At 37.4% G+C, this 20,506-nt stretch overlaps 1 protein-coding gene across 1 annotated transcript in view; it reads right to left on the minus strand.

Annotated features, from left to right (window-relative positions):
• Positions 1 to 259: 259 nt before the first annotated feature.
• elp2 (elongator acetyltransferase complex subunit 2) overlaps positions 260 to 20,506 on the minus strand; it is a 197,616-nt gene continuing 177,369 nt past the window's right edge. Inside the window, exons 18-22 of the mRNA XM_069913639.1 lie at positions 18,533 to 18,725; positions 16,059 to 16,180; positions 14,072 to 14,214; positions 11,133 to 11,240; positions 260 to 1,907 (exon numbers count right to left, since the gene is read on the minus strand). Coding sequence (XP_069769740.1) covers positions 1,751 to 1,907; positions 11,133 to 11,240; positions 14,072 to 14,214; positions 16,059 to 16,180; positions 18,533 to 18,725 — 723 coding nt within the window. The 3' untranslated portion in view covers positions 260 to 1,750. The remainder of the gene's footprint in view (positions 1,908 to 11,132; positions 11,241 to 14,071; positions 14,215 to 16,058; positions 16,181 to 18,532; positions 18,726 to 20,506) is intronic.

The raw sequence follows: 20,506 nt of genomic DNA on the forward strand, positions 1-20,506 counted from the left end.
TCTTTCTATATTTGCAGAGTCAGCTGTTTACATTTCTTTCTTTGTTTACAGTTACCAATTAGAAATTCTGCCTTCCCTCCAGGGAAAAAAATCTCAGGGTGATGTCATGCATGTACTCTAACAAAATAAAACTCGAAACTTGAAGCTTTCAAGATCAAAATCGAGGAAAGAAGAGGAATTTTATACCATATTCTGTGTTCTACTTGGTTAGCCAAATTCATGGTGTAGAGGAGCATCATTACTGTGGGGAACTGAATAATGCCTTAATGATTGCTAATGACATAATTTAATATACAATTTGGAATTAAATCTATCTGTAAAGTTTTTCCATTTCTGTAACCTGCAAGAGCCTCAACTCCTCAGCAGTCTATGTCCTCCAATTTCAGCTGAGTGGATAATCACAGTTTCTTTCCTCTCACCATTGATAGAATTGCTGCAGGATGAATGTTATTCATTCTTGGTGATGGACTCCCAGTCTGCTCCCTCCATCAGAGATTGTGCGAGTGAGTGAGACACACGGCTGTTTCTAGATACATTTCTGGATCTGGCATTGTTTGCAGGGCCTGGATTTATTTGCATCAGGATCGGGTAGATCTTTGATCAATGATGATCCCACATGATATTAATGGTGGTGGGATTCTAGCAATATCATTGTTAGATATGGTTACAGTGATATTCTCTCTCCTCCATTATAGGTGGTTGTGTTCAGACACTTGATAGTATAAATATTATATGCTACTTTTAAACTACATCCAAAAGATGTCTGAAAGAGGAGGGGGAAAGGTGTGTGCGTCTCTCCATCATTGGATGTTCTGGATCTGGTGCTGAGACTTTGTACCCCTTGTTGTACCACTCACATTTCCATAAGGATCCTGGAACTTCTTTTCTCCAATAAAACAGGGGAGATAATAAGATATAAATGTGTTCAGAAATGTATTTTTAGAAACCATCTCAAAATTAAAGCAAAACTTACATGAACTGCTTTTTAAAAAAAAAACTCCTTGGGTTTGCTAGTCTTCCGGCAGCCAACTCTGGATTTTGCATCCAGTCCATCTGTGTATGTTGATTTGGTCCATTGTACCTGCTCCTATATCCCTGATGAGTTAAACTGCCATCTGCAGCAATATTACATCCCTGGTGGCTAAAATAATTTGTAAAGTTGAACAAGGATATTATTCAAATTTGTTTTCTTTTCCTTTTAGTGCAAAGATCACCAATATCTTTATACAAAGTGTAAGTATTTTAGACAGAAAATCTCATCCTAATACAGTAAAACCCCAGGTATCTAGTACCTAGATGCTGGATAAGTGAATTTTCTGGTCGCTTGCGCCAATTTTAAATATCCTTATTTTTTATCCGTTGCTGGAATTCTGGATAACAGGGATTTTAACTGGTTGAAACCCATATAGTACATTGAAACTTTATTTAACATTTCATCAGCTGCATCATGAAGAAAGCCTCTACTTCCTCAGGAGTTTGCGGAGGAGCTAGTGGAGTTGTTCAAGTGAACCGGTGCGGACTTGAAGGGCCAACAGGGTGATGTAAACGGTTATATGGTTAATGAATATCTGTTAATTTGAAATTATCCTCTATCCCAGTGCTTTTGCAATTGTTTAAAGTTGCAATATGTTCCAATGTTTGCACATTCCTTTGGAGCATCAGATCCAGGCTACTGGACATTAGAAAACATTTTCATATTGTTTTCCCACATAAATATTGCAAATCTGAAAAAAGATTTCTAGCATTCAAGCTAAAGTAACAATCTATTAATATTGAAAATACTGACTCCATGATCAGCACCACAACTTGCTAGCTGTAACCAATTACTGTCACTTTTGTCTTTGTATCCTGCTCGCCCCAAAGGTCTTCTCCAACGCAGTCGTTTCACAGTTAGGGTATGGCATTGTCTGAGACCATCCCGGTTAAGGAATACAAATAAAAAACCAAGTTAATTAAAGTAACTAGCATCATATATTATCAGAGAACATTGCTTCAATGGTGAACTGTGACATACACATTTGGCAAAAATACTGTGGAAATCACAGGCTTGAATTCTGTGACGATTTCAAGATTCCTTTATTGTCATGTAATAGTATAAGACACGTACTGTCATAAGGCAAAGAGGCATCATTAGTGTTGTCCGGCACCCCTTAGAATATGAGAGTCACTGAGTGTCCATGGATAAATCTATTTGCAAATTACAGAACAAATTGCATATATGATCAATTTTCAAAAGCATGACTGCTGTAAAATGTTACACTACTTTCTTTAAGATTTAAGTTTGTAGAACTATCAGGAAGGTTGCATTTATTTATATTAATTACATTCCCACCACACTGATTTCTTTCCTTTCCTTCAGTGGTCATTTCTAATTAGCAAATTTTTACTTATTTATCATAATGCTTTCTATATTCTAATCAGTCCATATGAATATCCAACTTTTGACTTTACATTCCAGTACTTATTCTTGCAATACTTATTTCTCTTTTGCATTGGATGCAGTCCTGTAGCTTTGTTACATCTTTTATTTTACCATGCTGTTGAATCTAAATTCCATCAATATCATAAACCAAGGGGGGAGGAGTCACGTGATGGAGTAGTGGCCGGACGGTGAACTCCAGCCCTCTCCAGAAAAGTCGGGAAAAACGAGAGAAAATACAAAGGCACAGAAATACAAGTTAAAGAAAAGTGAATATAAAGGTGGAAAGAAGATGGAGACAAAAGGAGAAAAATCAAAATCAACGGAAAGAAGAGAGGAAGAGAAGACAACGGAGGAAAAAGGTGAAGGCCTTACCTGTCCGAAGAGGCCCGCTGTGGAGAGAAGACCCCACTACCTCAGGTCGGTAGAAAGAGAACTACAACAATGGCTCACAGAGCCGAGTAAAAGTGCGCAACCGCGCATGCGCGACTCCTCGCGCATGCGCGATGCGCATACAAAAAAACACACCGACGGGAGGGGGGACCAGCTGGGGAGTCGATCTCCACAGCCGGCAACGACAGCTGCAGAACACCTGCAGCAAGAAGACACCACAGAAGACAATGGAAACAAGAAAGAAGAGGAGGAAAGGGCAGCAAAGAAACAACAGATGGTCAACCTAGAGGAAGAAGAAGAGGAAGAGGAAGAGTACAGGGAAATAGAAGTAGAAAAGATAGGCAAGGTAAAGGAGGTACTTGCTCTTGTTAGAGGATACATGGAGTCATTTAAAGAATGGCAAACACAGGAATTCAATGATTTAAGAAGAAGAATAAACAACACAGAAAAGAAAATAAATAAAATGGATATGACCTTAACAGAAATGGGGAAAAAAATGGACAAGATGGAAGAACGGGCAATAGCAGCAGAAATGGAGGTAGAAGACTTAAAAAAGAAATTGGAGGAATCTAATAAAAAAACTAAAGAGACACAAGAATTACTAGCCCAAAAAATAGATATAATGGAAAATTATAACAGAAGAAATAACATAAAGATAGTGGGCCTTAAGGAAGATGTAGAAGGCAAGAATATGAGGGAGTTTATAAAAGAATGGATCCCTAAGGCCCTAGGATGTCCAGAACTACAGCAAGAAATGGAAATAGAAAGGGCACATAGAGCATTGGCCCCTAAACCACAACCACAACAAAAACCAAGATCTATTGTAGTAAAATTCCTAAGATATACTACAAGAGAAAAGGTGCTGGAGAAGACAATGGAAAAAGTAAGAGAGGGCAACAAACCACTGGAGTATAAAGGGCAAAAAATCTTCATTTATCCAGATATAAGCTTTGAACTCCTAAAGAAGAGAAAAGAGTTCAATGCAGCAAAAGCGATTTTATGGAAGAAAGGATATAAATTTACACTGAAGCATCCTGCGGTATTGAAAATATTTATTCCAGGACAACAAAACAGACTATTCTCGGATCCAGAAGAAGCACGAAAATTTGCAGAACAATTACAAAAATAGACTGAGGGATGAAGACGGGTAATGAGAGCAAAAATTATCACGATTGATATGTATGTGGGTAAAGACAAAAATAGACTGAGGGATGAAGACGGGTAAGGAGGGTAAAAATGACCACGATTGAAATGTATGCGGGTAAAGAGGTATAAGAGTGAATAGAGACAACGGGCATATGTGAAAGTATCTGTAATTAGAGGAAAACATAGAAAGTATAGACAAGAATCAATAAGGGAAGGTAATGGAATAGAGAGAATAAGGAGGGAACTAAAAGAGTGACCTTTGTGACATAAAAAACGAAATCTTTTCTGGGGGGGGCTGGGTGGGGGGAAAAGAGCGGTCACTGCAAAATCAGTTGACGCTTGCGAGTGGATTCGCAAATCCAAATGGAGAGGGGAGATGTGGTTGTCCGACAAGGGATAAAGGGCAACTCAGGAGGGGAAGGGGAGATTGGGGATAAAGAAGATAGAAATAGGAGAATAAGGAAAATGTTGGATGTTGTAGGAATGTTGTCTGGTAAAGAGTTGAAAATAAGAAAACAGAAATGGAAAAGGAGGAAAGGTAATGATGGAAAAACGGAAAGAGAAGATAAACAAAATATAAAATGGCTACGCTGAACTATATGACTCTAAATATTAATGGAATACATAACCAAATTAAAAGGAAGAAACTACTAAATTTACTGAAAAAGGAAAAAATAGATATAGCATTTGTCCAAGAAACACATTTAACTGAATTGGAGCACAAGAAATTAAAGAGAGATTGGGTAGGACATGTAACAGCAGCATCGTATAATTCAAAAGCAAGAGGAGTGGCTATATTAATTAGCAAAAATGTGCCATTTAAAATAGAAGAGGAAATAATAGATCCAGCAGGGAGATATGTTATGATAAAATGTCAGATATATTCAGAGCTTTGGAATCTACTTAATATATATTCACCTAACGAAGAAGATCAAAAGTTTATGCAAGATATCTTTTTGAAGGTAGCTAATACGCAAGGGAACATACTAATAGGAGGGGATTTCAATCTGAATTTGGATCCAAATATGGATAAAACGGGGAAAAAAATTAACAGGAAGAACAAAGTAACCAAATTTATAATTAAATCAATGCAAGAAATGAAACTTGTGGACATATGGAGGAAACAAAACCCAAAAGAAAAGGAATACTCATACTACTCGACTAGACATAAAACATACTCAAGGATAGACCTATTCCTGTTATCAGCCCACATACAAGGGAGAGTTAGGAAAACGGAATATAAAGCTAGACTATTATCGGACCACTCACCCCTGTTATTGGCAATAGAGCTAGAAGACATCCCTCCAAGAATGTATAGATGGAGATTAAACCCCATGCTACTTAAAAGACAGGATTTTAGAGAATTTATTGAAAAACAATTAAAAATGTACTTTGAAGTAAATACGGAATCAGTGGAAGATAAGTTTATACTATGGGACGCAATGAAAGCATTCATTAGAGGGCAAATAATAAGTTATGCAACCAAGATGAAGAAGGACTATAATCAGGAAACAGAGCAGTTGGAAAGGGAAATAATAAACATAGAAAAAAAATTAGCAATAAAGGAAGATACAACCAAAAGAAGAGAATTGGCGGATAAAAAAATAAAATATGAAACATTACAAACATATAAGGTGGAGAAGAATATAATGAAGACAAAACAGAAATATTATGAACTAGGGGAAAAAACACACAAAATCCTAGCATGGCAGCTTAAGACAGAGCAAACTAAGAAAACGGTATTGGCAACAAGGAAAAAAGACAAACAAATTACATATAATCCAAAAGAAATTAAGGAAAACTTCAGAGAATTCTATGAACAATTATACCGAACCGAAAACGAAGGGAAAGAAGGGAAAATAGATGAATTTTTGACTAAAATTGAACTACCAAAACTACAAATAGAGGAACAAAATAAATTAACAGAACCATTTGGAACAGTAGAAATACAAGAGATAATAAAAAATTTACCAAATAATAAGACACCAGGAGAGGATGGACTCCCAATAGAATTCTACAAAACATTTAAAGACCTAATAATACCGCCCCTCCTGGATGTAATCAACCAGATTGATGAGACACAAAACTTACCAGATTCATGTAAAACAGCAATAATTACAGTGATACTAAAACAAGGGAAAGATCCACTCTCACCAGCGTCATATAGACCAATATCTTTGCTAAACACAGATTATAAGATAATAGCTAAACTATTAGCGAACAGATTAGCAGAACAGGTACCGAAAATGGTAAATTTAGACCAAACTGGATTTATCAAAAAAAGACGCACAACAGACAATATTTGTAAATTTATTAACTTAATTCATGCAGTAGAAGGAAATAAAGCACCGGCAGTAGCAGTTGCTTTAGACGCAGAGAAGGCCTTCGACAGAGTAGAATGGAATTACTTGTTCAAAGTATTGCAAAAATTCAGTTTACCGGAGAAGTATATTAATTGGATTAAAGCATTATATAAGGGACCGTTAGCGAAAGTGACAGTAAATGGACATGTATCAAAGCAATTTAACTTAAGCAGGTCAACGCGGCAGGGATGCCCACTATCACCATTATTGTTTGCGCTAGCTATAGAACCACTAGCAGAATCGATAAGAAGAGATAATAATATAAAAGGAATAAAAATAAAAGACAGGGAATATAAAATCAGTCTGTTTGCGGATGATGTGATAGTGTACTTAACAGAACCAGAACTATCAATAAAAGAACTATATAAGAAATTGAAGGAATATGGAGAAGTGTCGGGATACAAGATAAACGTAAATAAAAGTGAAGCAATGCCTATGAATAACGCGGATTTCTCAAAATTTAAGGAGGAATCCCCATTCAGATGGCAAACGCAGGCAATAAGATACCTAGGTGTGCAAATAAACAAAAATCTAGGCCAATTATATAAACTCAATTACAATCCACTAATGAAAAAACTACAGGACGATTTAGAGCATTGGAAAGAGCTACCACTAACACTGATAGGAAGGATAAACTGTATTAAAATGAACATTTTTCCAAGGATACTATACTTATTTCAGGCATTGCCAATACAACTGACAGAAAAATTCTTCAAAGAGTTAAAGAAAATAATAAGGAGATTTTTATGGAGAGGGGGGAAACCGAGGATAGCACTAGACAAATTAACAGAATGGTATAAACAAGGAGGCTTACAATTGCCAAACTTCAAAAATTATTATAGAGCCGCACAATTAAGGTACCTATCAGATTTTTATCAAACAAGGGAAAAACCAGACTGGACGAGACTAGAATTAGATAAAATAGGGGAAAAGATACCTGAACACATATTATATAAATGGGACGAAAAATTGGTACAACATAGAACTTCTCCAGTATTACACCATCTCCTCAATATATGGAAGAAGATACATGTAGAAAGAAATAAAATAAATTACCAAATACCAAAACTAATATTGACGCAAAATAAGCTACTCCCTTTTACAATAGACAACCTTGCCTTTAGAAAATGGGAAAAAAAAGGGATTAAAAGAATAGAAAATTGTTTTTCAGGAAGTAGATTCTTATCCTTTGAACAAATGAGAGATAAGTACAATATAACGGGAGATACAGCGCTGGCATATTACCAACTGAGATCCTACTTGAAAGATAAATTAGGAAGCAACTTGAGTTTACCAGAGGGAAGTAACCTTGAATATGTGATTACAGATACAATGTTAATCAAAAGATTTATAAAAAATATGTATATTAAACTGCAAGAAAAGGAAAATGAGGAAACAAATGGTAAAACTAAACAAAAATGGGAACAAGATTTAAATATAAAGATAAAAAAGGAAACATGGGAGAAGTTATGCTCTGGAACGATGAGAAATACAATAAATACGAGGCTGCGTATGATACAATATAATTGGTTACACAGACTATACATTACACCGCAAAAGTTAAATAAATGGGACCCAACAGTATCTGATAGATGTTTTCGATGTAAAAAAGAAAGGGGAACAACAATTCATGCAATCTGGACATGTGAGAGAGTAGAAAAATTTTGGGATGATCTCAATCAGATATTAAATAAAATAACAGAAAACAATATACCAAAGAATCCAGAGATCTTTCTCCTAAGTAACATAAAAAATAAAGAATTTGGAATTGACTTGGAGGATGCACAAAAAAGATTTGTTAAGATAGCCCTAGCTGTAGCAAAAAAATGTATTATGTCAACCTGGAAATTGGAAGATAATTTGAAAATACAACAATGGTATATAGAAATGAATAAATGTATTCCATTAGAAAAAATAACATATAGTCTAAGAAATAATATTGAAATATTCGAACAAGTATGGGAGCCTTACATTAAATACAATAGCGAAAACCTACCGGGAACAAACATTACCTAAGTTGATGGAAGGAGAAGAGAAGAAAAAAATGGACTCAGTAGAATTTCTGGTGTATTTTTGTTGAATGACAACATTGTCTAACTGAATTAATGCAACCTAGATTGTATAACTAAAATGGATGAGAGGGGGGAGGGATGGGGGGGTGGCTTGGGAGGAGGGAGGGGGGAGGGAGAAAAAGTCACTGTAAATGTGTGGAAAAGAAAAAGTGTATATCATGGCTATAGTGATTTATGGTGTGAAAAATAAAAAATTTAAAAAAAAAAAAAAAAAAAAAAAAAAAAAAAAAAATATCATAAACCAAGGAACGTAACAGTATGGCCAAGGCATATTCATTATCTGCAGGTTCAGCACCACTTTTTTATTCATGGATCCAAATATAAAATTCAAAATTTCATTTAACGAGCCTTCTAACAGTTACTTCCTCCAGGCTACAGCTACCTGTATTGAAGGGGATCTTCCCTTTATAATCATAGCCATTGAAAGATAGGTACTTGCTGGCCTGAAGTTTCTTCATGATAAAAAAAAAACAATGGTCATAGTCAACTCTAAGTTTTAATTGCAAAAAAGATCTTGACATCTTTAAAAAAAAAGGCTTCATTTAGATTTAAAGTCCAACTGATCAATGGAGATACAACAGACTGCAGATGCTGAAATCTGAAATAAAAAAAAGCAACTCAGTGGATTGAGTAGCATTTGTGGGGAGAGCTGTCAATGTTTTGGGTCAGGACTCTGCATCAATTTGATCAAAGCTCATTCAATGGAAGATTGGTGTTTATAATGACAAGATTTTGTTTTTACAGAGAAGGGAGAACTAAAGCAGGAAGACAGTAATTACATTACCCATAAATTTCAATCATGTTAATTCTTTCGTTCTTTGGCTTGGCTTCGCGGACGAAGATTTATGGAGGGGTAATGTCCACGTCAGCTGCAGGCTTGTTTGTGGCTGACAAGTCCGATGCGGGACAGGCAGACACGGTTGCAGCGGTTGCAAGGGAAAATTGGTGGGTTTGGGTTGGGTTTTTCCTCCTTTGTCTTTTGACAGTGAGGTGGGCTCTGCGGTCTTCTTCAAAGGAGGTTGCTGCCCGCCGAACTGTGAGGCGCCAAGATGCACGGTTTGAGGCGATATCAGCCCACTGGCGATGGTCAATGTGGCAGGCACCAAGAGCTTTCTTTAGGCAGTCCTTGTACCTCTTCTTTGGTGCATCTCTGTCTCGGTGGCCAGTGGAGAGCTCGCCATATAACACGATCTTGGGAAGGCGATGGTCCTCCATTCTGGAGACGTGACCTACCCAGCGCAGTTAGATCTTCAGCAGCGTGGATTCGATGCTGTCGGCCTCTGCCATCTCGAGTACTTCGATGTTGGAGATGAAGTCGCTCCAATGAATGTTGAGGATGGAGCAGACAACGCTGGTGGAAGCGTTCTAGGAGCTGTAGGTGATGCCGGTGAAGGACCCATGATTCGGAGCCGAACAGGAGTGTGGGTATGACAACGGCTCTGTATACGCTAATCTTTGTGAGGTTTTTCAGTTGGTTGTTTTTCCAGGCTCTTTTGTGTAGTCTTCCAAAGGTGCTATTTGCCTTGGCGAGTCTGTTGTCTATCTCTTTGTCGATCCTTGCATCCGATGAAATGGTGCAGCCGAGATAGGTGAACTGGTTGACCGTTTTGAGTTTTGTGTGCCCGATGGAGATGTGGGGGGGGCTGGTAGTCATGGTGGGGAGCTGGCTGATGGAGGACCTCCGTTTTCTTCAGGCTGACTTCCAGGCCAAACATTCTGGCAGTTTCTGCAAAACAGGACGTCAAGCGCTGAAGAGCTGGCTCTGAATGGGCAACTAAAGCGGCATCGTCTGCAAAGAGTAGTTCACGGACAAGTTGCTCTTGTGTCTTGGTGTGAGCTTGCAGACGCCTCAGATTGAAGAGACTGCCATCCGTACGGTACCGGATGTAAACAGCGTCTTCATTGTTGAGGTCTTTCATGGCTTGTTTCAGCATCATGCTGAAGATTGAAAAGAGGGTTGGTGCGAGAACGCAGCCTTACTTCACGCCATTGTTAATGGAGAAGGGTTCAGAGAGCTCATTGCTGTATCTGACCCGACCTTGTTGGTTTTCGTGCACTCTAGTATTTGCCAAAGCCCTTTCCTACTCACGATGTCGAAGGCTTTGGTGAGGTCAACAAAGGTGATGTAGAGTCCTTTGTTTTGTTCTCTGCACTTTTCTTGGAGCTCTCTGAGGGCAAAGACCATGTCAGTACTTCCTCTGTTTGCGCGAAAGCCGCACTGTGATTCTGGGAGAACATTCTCGGCAACACTAGGTATTATTCTATTTAGGAGAATCCTAGCGAAGATTTTGCCTGCAATGGAGAGCAGCGTGATTCCCCTGTAGTTTGAGCAGTCTGATTTCTCGCCTTTGTTTTTGTACAGGGTGATGATGATCATGTTAGTTCTAGATGGAAGCTAAAATCCAAAATAAGGATTCAATTTGTTTCAAAGATAAAGAAACAGTTTAAAAGTCAAATGCACAGATAGTTCACAGATAGAACAGTAATGGAACTTCAAAACAATTTAGTTGCACAGATAAAACAGGACATTACAGATTTAAACCTATGGATGTTGTAGTATCATTAACTTTAAAGACTTTGTTCTCTTGCAAGTCAGTTGAGTAAATGGTTGATTTCAATTCTAAATTAATTAAATCAAGTTATTCCATGATCTATCTCTAAGACTGTAACAATCACACTACAATACTGACACAGCTAGATTAACTACAGCAGTGGTTCAAACGATCACACAAAGGATACGATTTGTCCAGTTTCACACATTTTACCCAGTCGGTATTTGTTGATGGATTTACATTCCACTTGTATAACATTATATTTCCACAATCCAAACCCACTGAAAGAATATAGCTATGTGAGAAAAGAAAATCTAATTTTACAGTGGGCAGTAAAAACAATACTAATTTTAATCTAATCAAACATCAAAAAAAAGCAACTTCAAAACTATAAGAAATTCCGTTGTAATGGTACTGACCCAAAGTGACCAATTATTTTTCTCAGCCAAACACTTGCATATTAAAATGAGCTCTTTAATGTTAGATTATTTATTAGGAAATATAAACACCATTCTTTGGAAATCAGATCAAAGTTTAAAAAAAAACTGATCTTGCTTTAATGATGCAATTACATCATAATTTTTGCTGGATCTAACAATTGTATAGAGCAGCTATTCTCAAACTTTTTTTTAAGTTATGGTCCCCTTTAGACTCTGCTCAAAGTTTATGGACAACCTGCGAAGCAGTCAATCTTTTGTTTCTTCCCCACTTCTCTCCGAGCGACTACATAAAAATATTTATGTTACATGAGGTGAAAAGAAAATGAGGCTTTTACTGAAGTGTTGTGGTCTCTCAGCAGGCCATATGGCCCCTGTTGAGAATGGCTGGTCTAGAATACATACAGTCTTATTGCCCTGGAACATTTGTTTAGTGTGGATCATTGCAGCATTTCTATTGCCACTCATCAATATTATTCTTACTTCAACAAGTAATAACAGTTAATCTAACAGAGAACGAGAGGAAGACTCATATTTCTTTGAGCCAGCTAAAAATGTACACATCTTTTTGCAGTTTTCAAATGAACTAAAATTTGTTATTAATTTAATTCTTGACTATGCTAAATAGTGCTGCCCTGTTTTTTTTTAAAAAAACCCTTTAAATTATAATACATTAGAATGACAGAAAGGACTCCAGCCATCCTGATGGATTTTTCTGATTTCTTCCAGAGATGGACAACCAAATTGAAAGGATTTCAAGCAACAAATGCAAAATGAAACAGAATAACACGTTTGCATTTAACTCTTTGTAGTTTTTAACGAACTTGTGTAGATGATTAACTTTTCAACTGCTGTAATCAACTTGGCTTGTAAATACTGGAAGATCACGGAGACGGCTCTGGCACAGAACACACAAGACAAAACAAGCACATATTTCATGTTTTTTTTGGAGTAGGATGTAAATGAAATATAAAAAAATACTGGAATGACGGATGTGCGAGTTAAGAGGAAGACCTTCAAAGGTGAAATTTAGAGAGTACAAAGTTTGTATGTTCCTGTCAAGATGAAAGGCAAAGTTAACAGGCATAGGGAACCTTGGTTTACAAGGGATATTGGGGATCTGATTCACAAGAAGAGAGCGCTGTAGGCAGCACAGAGGAAATGAGGTATACGAGGAGTATAACGATGCATGAAAAACCTCAAGAAAAAAATCAGGAAGGCTAAAAGAAGATAGGAGGTTGCTTTGGCAGACAATGTGGAGGAAAATTCGAAGGGTTTCTACAGGTATATTAAGACCAAAAAGATAGTAAGGGACAAAATTGGTCGCCTTGAAGATCAGAGTGGTCGGGTTTGTATGGAGCCAAAAGAGATGGGGAGATCTTCAATGTTTTTTTTGCATCAGTTAATCAGGAAACTGGCACAGAGTCAAATGAAGTTAGGAAAACCAGCAGTGAGGACATGGAACTGATGCAGTTTAAAGAGGAGGTGGTGCTTGCTGTCTTAAAGCAAATAAGTGTGGATAAATCCCCAAGGCCTCATCAGATATTGAGGGAGGCTAGTGTGGATGATTAGTTCTCAGACTGGAGGCCTGTGACTAGTGGTGTGTCTCAGGGATCATTGCTGTTTGACTTCTAGATCAAAGTTTGCAGATGAAAATAAGATTGGAGGTGTTCTGGACAGTGGGGAAAGGTTTCAAAGCTTGCAGAGGGATCTGAACCAGCTGGAAAAAGAGCTGAATAATGGCAGATGAAATTTAATGCAGACAAGTATGAGGTGTTGCATTTAAGAAGGACAAACCAAGAAAGGGCATACACGGTAAACGGTAGGGCACTGAGTAGTGTGGTAGAACGGAGGGATCTGGGAATACAGATACTTAGTTCCCTGAAAGTGGTGTCGCAGGTGGGTAGGATTGTAGAGAGAGCTTTTGGCATATTGGCCTTCATAAATCAAAGTATTGAGTATAGGAGTTGGGTGTTATGGTAAAGTTGTAGAGGACATTGATGAGGCCAAATCTGGAGTATTGGGTGCAGTTTGAGTCACCTAACTACAGGAAAGTTATCAAAAAGATTGAAAAAGTCCCAAGAAGATTGACTAGGATGTTGCCTGTTTCAGGAACTGAATTACAGGGAAAGGTTAGGATTTTATTCCCTGTAGTGTAGAAGAATGACGAGAGGTTTGTTAGAGATATTTAAAATTATGAAGTGTTTAGACAGAGTATTTGCAGGTAGGTTATTTTTCCACTGATGGTAGAAAAAGACCAGGGTGAAAGTAGAAAAGTTTAGGGGGAACTTTTTCACATAGAGACTGGTGGGAGTGTGGAACGAGCTGCCAGCTGAAGTGGTGAATCCAGGCTCAATTTTAATATTTAAGAAGAATTCAGACAAATACATGGAAGGGAGAGATATGTGCTAGATTCAGATCAATGGGACTAGGGAGAAAAGCTGTTCAGCACTGACTAAAGAGCCTGATTCTGTGCTGCAATGTTCTATGAAATGAAAATGGATTTTATACTCTCATGGTATAAAAAGGCAGAAATTTGCATCTACACATGACAAGAAAGCCAACAAGGACTGTTAGGCTCCAAATAAGTTTTCTAATGATATTTGTCCTTCCTTATTGCACTTTTCCTTTCCAACTGTTGACTTGCACTACTCGTTGAGGTACAAAATCACATCAACATATTACATACCTCCCATCTAGACTTGTAACAGGGCAAAAGCTGACAGCTGTCACTGCATCCCCCATGTCCAACAACGATGAACAGGGCCTAACAATACCAGCGCTGCTTCCTTCACTTCTTCCAGGTGAATCTATGTCACCCCAAACAACCAGCTAGCAAGCAAAAATGAAAACATTAGAATATTTGAGTGGATAGGATCAATTTGAAAGAGAGTACGATACTCCAAGAATCTAAATATCACATTTTATGCCCAATGATAAAAGTTACCAAAACTTTGCCTTTAGTAAAATTCAGTTTACATTTTTCTAAAAGATGTAGTGTTACAATATATTAAAAATAATAACTTATTTATTCCCTTCCTACATGATACAGAAATACAGACTTGAAATTACTACTTTGGTCGGTTTAGGTGGCTCCGAAATTCAGCAACTCACTAATAACTCTTCAATTACCACTAATCGATAAGTTTAATATTTGATTCACTTTGTTCAGAAAAACAATGATTTAATTTGTTGGCATGACTGAAAGCTCAATGAAAAGTTGAGGTTTTCCAAATGTTCTCTAACTTTGTGTGCTTTCTGCATAAATACAAATTCAAATACAAGTCCAGGATCAAATTTCTAATTTCACTTAAGATTATAAAAATTGTATTTCCTAATGCCAACATGATACCAAATCTAAAAAAAAGAAATAATGAGCTGCTTCTATGGCAATCTTCTGTTGAAAAGCAGTGAACCATTAAGTCTGTTTTCCTCTCTACAGATGCTGTCTTATCTGCAGCTGACTTCCAAGGTGTGGAGATTTTGGGTTTTCAGTGCATTTTGCATTCTTATAATCATATCGTTTTAAAGAATCAACTCCATTAACAAATGAGTCATCTGTGGTGATGGGAAACTTAGTGCTGTAGTTTCCATTTTTCAATAAATTGAGCTGATCACAGCCTGGAACTAATATAATGCAAAAGTTAACTGATGTTAATCTTGAGGATGCCAAAGCTAGCTGCTGCAGTTTGTTGTTAAACCCACCCTTGCTGACAAGGGTAGCTGATCTCTATCCTACCAATAGCCTCAGAATGTGGTGTTCGTAACCATCTTTGACCTGGAAACTTGGTTCACGATACTCAGCTGGCTTAGAAAAGGTTGTTGGTGGGTGATGGCTGCTTAATGACACGACTGCTGGCTTAGTCCATCACTAATGATGATAATTAGGAGATGGATCAGTAATTATTGGTCATATCTGTTTATTTGTGAATTGGACAATACTTTATATCATCAGGTGATTAATTTAATCAAACTGGTTCCTTCAGTCTGCTCCTCTCATTTCCAAACAGCAAAATTCAATCGAAAATGAATGTATTTTAGAGAATTATTACATGTTAACAGTCAATGCTAGAAATCTAGCACAATGGAACACCAGTGATCCTGCTTTGATTCTAAGCTCCAGTCTGTATGGAGCTTGCATTCTTCCTGTATCCATGTGGGTTTGTTTCCCCAGATTCTCCAATTTCTTCCTACATTCCAAAGACATACTGGGAGGCAGCTTGACAAGGTGGCTGTAAATTGCCCCTAATGTAAGTGAAAAGAATCAGGGTGTTAATGGGCATGTGTGAGAGAATAGATTACAGGGAAATAAGTGGAGGAATGGAATTGGAAGGATCGTTCTGAATTCCATGAGACTCAGTGGGCTGAATAGCTTTCCTCCTACACTGTACAGGATGATTTATGATAAAAGCAAAAAAATGTACCATCTCAATTATTTAATTTCACTCATTGAGTTAGTATTTCAAGCATATAAACCAATTCCAGATCAATGACAAAGAGATGTCAGAGCCAGTTTTTAAAGTATCACTGAAACATCATAGTACAGTTGCACTAATATCAAACAATAGTCCTCAGGCAAATGCTGTTCAACACTATACATCTTTTGGTGGTATTTCAGCAAGTATTCTGACTACTATCATTTATAAATTACATCGCTTCCTTGTATAGTTACTCACCTTCTTGTCACGGCTACCAGTGATAAAGTATTTGCTGTCAAATGTCCAATCACAGCACCAAATAATTCGGCTATGTACAGCTTTATTTTTATCGCTGTGTGCAAAGAGAGAGAAAAAAGGATCTGAAAATAAATAAGATAGATTATATAAAAAAAAACACCAATTCATTTAAAAGACTTTGTACATACAATCTACATTTTAAAAAAAATTATAATACATTATTGAGAGTAAACATGCAATCTCATGGCTCCCAGTAATTTCCCTGCAAGTAGTTAATGAGCTTAGATTTAGAACTTTACAAGCTACACAACATGACACAACCTTGAGCCTGTCCTCCGCCAATAATCATGCATAGCATTTCCAAATAAACCTTTTTTTTCCCAAATTTCATTTATGGGATCTTCAAATTGTTGGCAAGGCTATTTATTGCTTGACCCTTAATGCACCTTGAGCCATCTCCCAGGCAAAGCAGAGATTTCCCATGAGAATGGAAATTACAAAATTACCCAACAGCTGTGGCAGTGCCTCAATGACATAACCTGCTACAAAACCAAATCCGGAGCAGTAGGAGACTGCTAAGTTTCACTGCCAGATGAACTCAATGTCTACTATCCCCAATTTGACCATAGAACACTGAACCACTGTGCAACCCCATGCCCCAGATGATCCTCTACTGTCAGAATCTAAGGATAACATGCGGGCTGCCTTTTGGAGAGTGAATCCAAGGAAAGCATTCCATCTGGACAGAATACCTGGCCAAGTACTGAAAAACCTATGCTGGCCATCTTGCCAATGCATTGACGGATAACTTCAACATCTCAATCTGGCAGGGCATGGTACTCACCCGTTTCAATCGTGCCAGTGCCCAAGAAGAGTGCGGTAAACTATCTAAATGACTACCAACCAAATGGCACACACATTCACAGTTTTGAGAGACTGGTGTTGAAGCATCTCAGCTCCTGTATGAGCAGTGACCTGGATTCGTTCCAATATGCTTAACATAGCAACAAGTCTATGAAAGATGCCATATCAATAGCTCCACACAAAGCCCTAGAACAACCTGGCAGGTGAGACACATACATCAGGATGCACTTTATCAACTGCAGTTTGCCGTTCAATACCATCATCCCCTCAAAACTGATCAGCAAGCTCCAAGACCTGGGCCTCAATATACCATTGTGTAACTGGATCCTGGATTTCCTCACCTCCAGAACACAATCAGTGAGGATTGTTAACACATTTCTTCAAAATCTCCGTGGGTACTGAAGCACCAGAGGGCTGTGTTCTTAGCACTGCTCTACTCGCTTTACACCTTTGACTGTATGCCTCAGTATGTCACATTTGCTGATGAAACTACAGTAGAAAAAAAGGGCAATGAGTCAGCATATAGGAGGGAGATGAAAACTTGGCTGAATGGTGTACTAACAACAACCTCACGCTCAATGCCACCAAATCCAAGGAGCTGATCTTTAGGAAGGGGAAACCAAAGGTGTATGATCCAGTGATCATTTGGGGATCAGAGTTGGAGTGATTGAGCAAATTTAAATTTCAGGGAGTCACTATTTTGGAGGATCTTTCCTGGACACAACACATGAATATCCTTGTGATGAAAGCCTGTCAATGCCTCTACTTCCTTAAGAGTTTGTGGAGGCTCATTATGACATTGAAAACTTTGGCAAACTTCTACAGACGTGTAGTGGAATCACGGCTGGTTTGAGGTTATAAATACCTTTGAGTGGAAAACTATGCAAAAAGTAGTGAATACAACCCAGTACATCGCAGGCAAAACTCTCCCCACCATTCAGAAAATCTACATGGAACACTGCCATCAGAGGGCAGCAGCAATCATCAAGAATCCACACCACACACAGCATGTTCTGTTCCCTCTGCTGCCATCTGTAAAGACATATAGGTGCCACAGGACTCGTACCACCAGGTTCAGGAACAGGTGCTCCCCCTCCACCATCAGACTCCTCAACAACTAACTTAATCAGGGACTCATTTAAGGGCTCTTACTTTGCACATTATTTATTATTGAATATTTATTTTTTTGTCCTGCTCAGCTAGTTTATTTACATATTTTTCTTTGTTTACATTTTCTGTTTCTTTTCTTGAGTACAGTATTTTTGCATTCCAGGTAAGTAATAATTTTGTTTGACCCACAAGAAAAAGAATCTCAGGGTTATATGTGATATCATGCATGTACTCTCACAATAAATCTGAACTTTGAGAGAGTGCAAAATGACAAATTGAGTTGCTCACGTGGCCAAAACAGAGGGTTTAGAGTCTGGAGTAACATTTCGAACAGAGAAAGTATAGCAAATTTCCTCCTCTGGTAATGAAGGACACTCAATGAAAAATCAATAACATAAACAATATTGTTAAAAAAAATGGACCTTAGATTATTGAAGGTTCAGTGGCATTAAATCTATGGCATTCCTCCAGATAAATTCTACTGATTGTTATGTCCTTACCTGTGTTAGAGTCAGCAGTTTTGTGGTGTTTCCAGAGAGACCAAGTTCGGTCTCGCGAAACTGCCAATAGAAATTGGTCATTTGGTGAAAATGCCAACTGAGTGATGGTTAGGGTGTGGCATGGCAAACTAAGCAGCTGTTTCCATTTGGAGGTACTCCACAAAATAATTGCTGCATGTTCTACTTTTGTAGCCTGTTGACCCAAAAAAAAGTATGAATAAACATCATGGAAGAAAATACAGCCTTCTCTCGTGCATGAACGTACTAGGTAATACATAAAATCTTCCTTAATCAAAAAAAGCTGAGAGACGGTACTCTCACTTCAGAGAGAAAATCTCTTTTATACATATTTAAATATTCAAGAATATTGGTCCTGCCAATTTTCAGGCTTGCATTTTTATTCTTCACTGAAAAAAAAAACATAGTATTTATACTTAAATGCCTTGATTCAAAAGAATTGATCTGCAAATTATTTGTTAAAGAAGTAAGCGGCTATTGATGTATTACAGTAGGGAGCCCAGGTAGTGGAATGGCAATCAAAGTTGTCGAATTCCCAGCTTGCTAACTAAGATGAGCCCAACTATTTTAAGGGGATACTTAATCCTTTGGAGAGGTAAGAAGCTAGATCGATTAACACATCAATGAAGAAATCATTAACAACAGAAGAGATCAACAAGAATTCACAGATAATGATATTTTTGGAAATCAGGTCAATATGGTACTAAAGACATGAGGCCAAAATTAGCGTGTGTTGTTTATAAATAAGACAAATGATTAAATACAATAAACACTGATGACCTTGTACCTGAGAGATTAGATATTACTGGACTGACAGATATTCCGCACCATTGGATATTTCTGATCAATACACCTTTAAGTGCCATTGATATTTTACATACATCTGTATTTATTATATATTATTATTTTCTCTTCCTTTTATATTTATAATCCTTATATCTCTTCATGGAATCTTAATTATGCTGACTTGCATTACTGCTGCTAGTTGGACTTTCATTGCATTTATTTATGCAACAATTAACTCTCATTCATTAAACTGATAGGCAGGAAAGGACTCTAAAAGCCCATTAACAAATATATTTTCACCTTAAATATGAAAATGATAGCATTTACTTCCATTACTACTGGTAGTTGAGAGTAAAATCACTGACAATAGCATTTATATACAAGTGACGAAGATGCCATTGGTGATTGCTTTATGCACTTAGTGGTCTCAAAGAGATCAGAGTGTGAGGTAGAAATAAGATTGTCCAGCACTTATTGTAACTAATTTACGAGGTTTTTGCTTTGTTCCAAGATATTCAGATACATTATTAACTCAAATACTCTGAAGTCTCTCAAAGGGTTTTTAAAACCTGCAAGAGCTTACTTTTTTCTGAAGTTCTTTAAACTGTTTTGAAATGTATTAAAATGCTTTAGTTACTAGATTTGATGGCAAAGGGCCCTACAGTATCAGGTATAATGTAGGAAAATCCTAACCTGATGAAAAGGAAATCAACTAAAAACACTGGGAAAGAAGAATGAACTGTCAGAACAGATATGAAAGGAACAGGCAAACCACATTAGAATAGAACCAATATTGAAAGTGGAATGGGAGGGATTATAGTGAGGGTAGCAGTAGGAGTCGGTGGGCTTGCAATGGCTTAATAACAGAAGTAACGATAAAAAATTGAGAAAGGGAAGAGTCAGGGACCAACAATATGAAGGTGAGGTGAATGTTGGAACAAAGTTGAAGGCAGATAAACAAGTGGGACCCCAGCTATTTATAATATAAATTAATGATCGAGACAAGGAATTTGAATGGAATAGCTCTAAGCTTGTAAATCGCAAATTGGAATATTGTAAACAATTTTGGTCCCCCAGATACGGAAAAGATGTCACTAAAGCTGGAAATAGTGCAGAAAAGACTCAGAATAATGTTTTTTTTAGATTGCTGAGCTTGAGTAATAAGGAGAG

Source organism: Narcine bancroftii, chromosome 1 (genome assembly GCF_036971445.1).
Source record: "Narcine bancroftii isolate sNarBan1 chromosome 1, sNarBan1.hap1, whole genome shotgun sequence".
Taxonomy (NCBI): Eukaryota; Metazoa; Chordata; class Chondrichthyes; order Torpediniformes; family Narcinidae; genus Narcine; species Narcine bancroftii.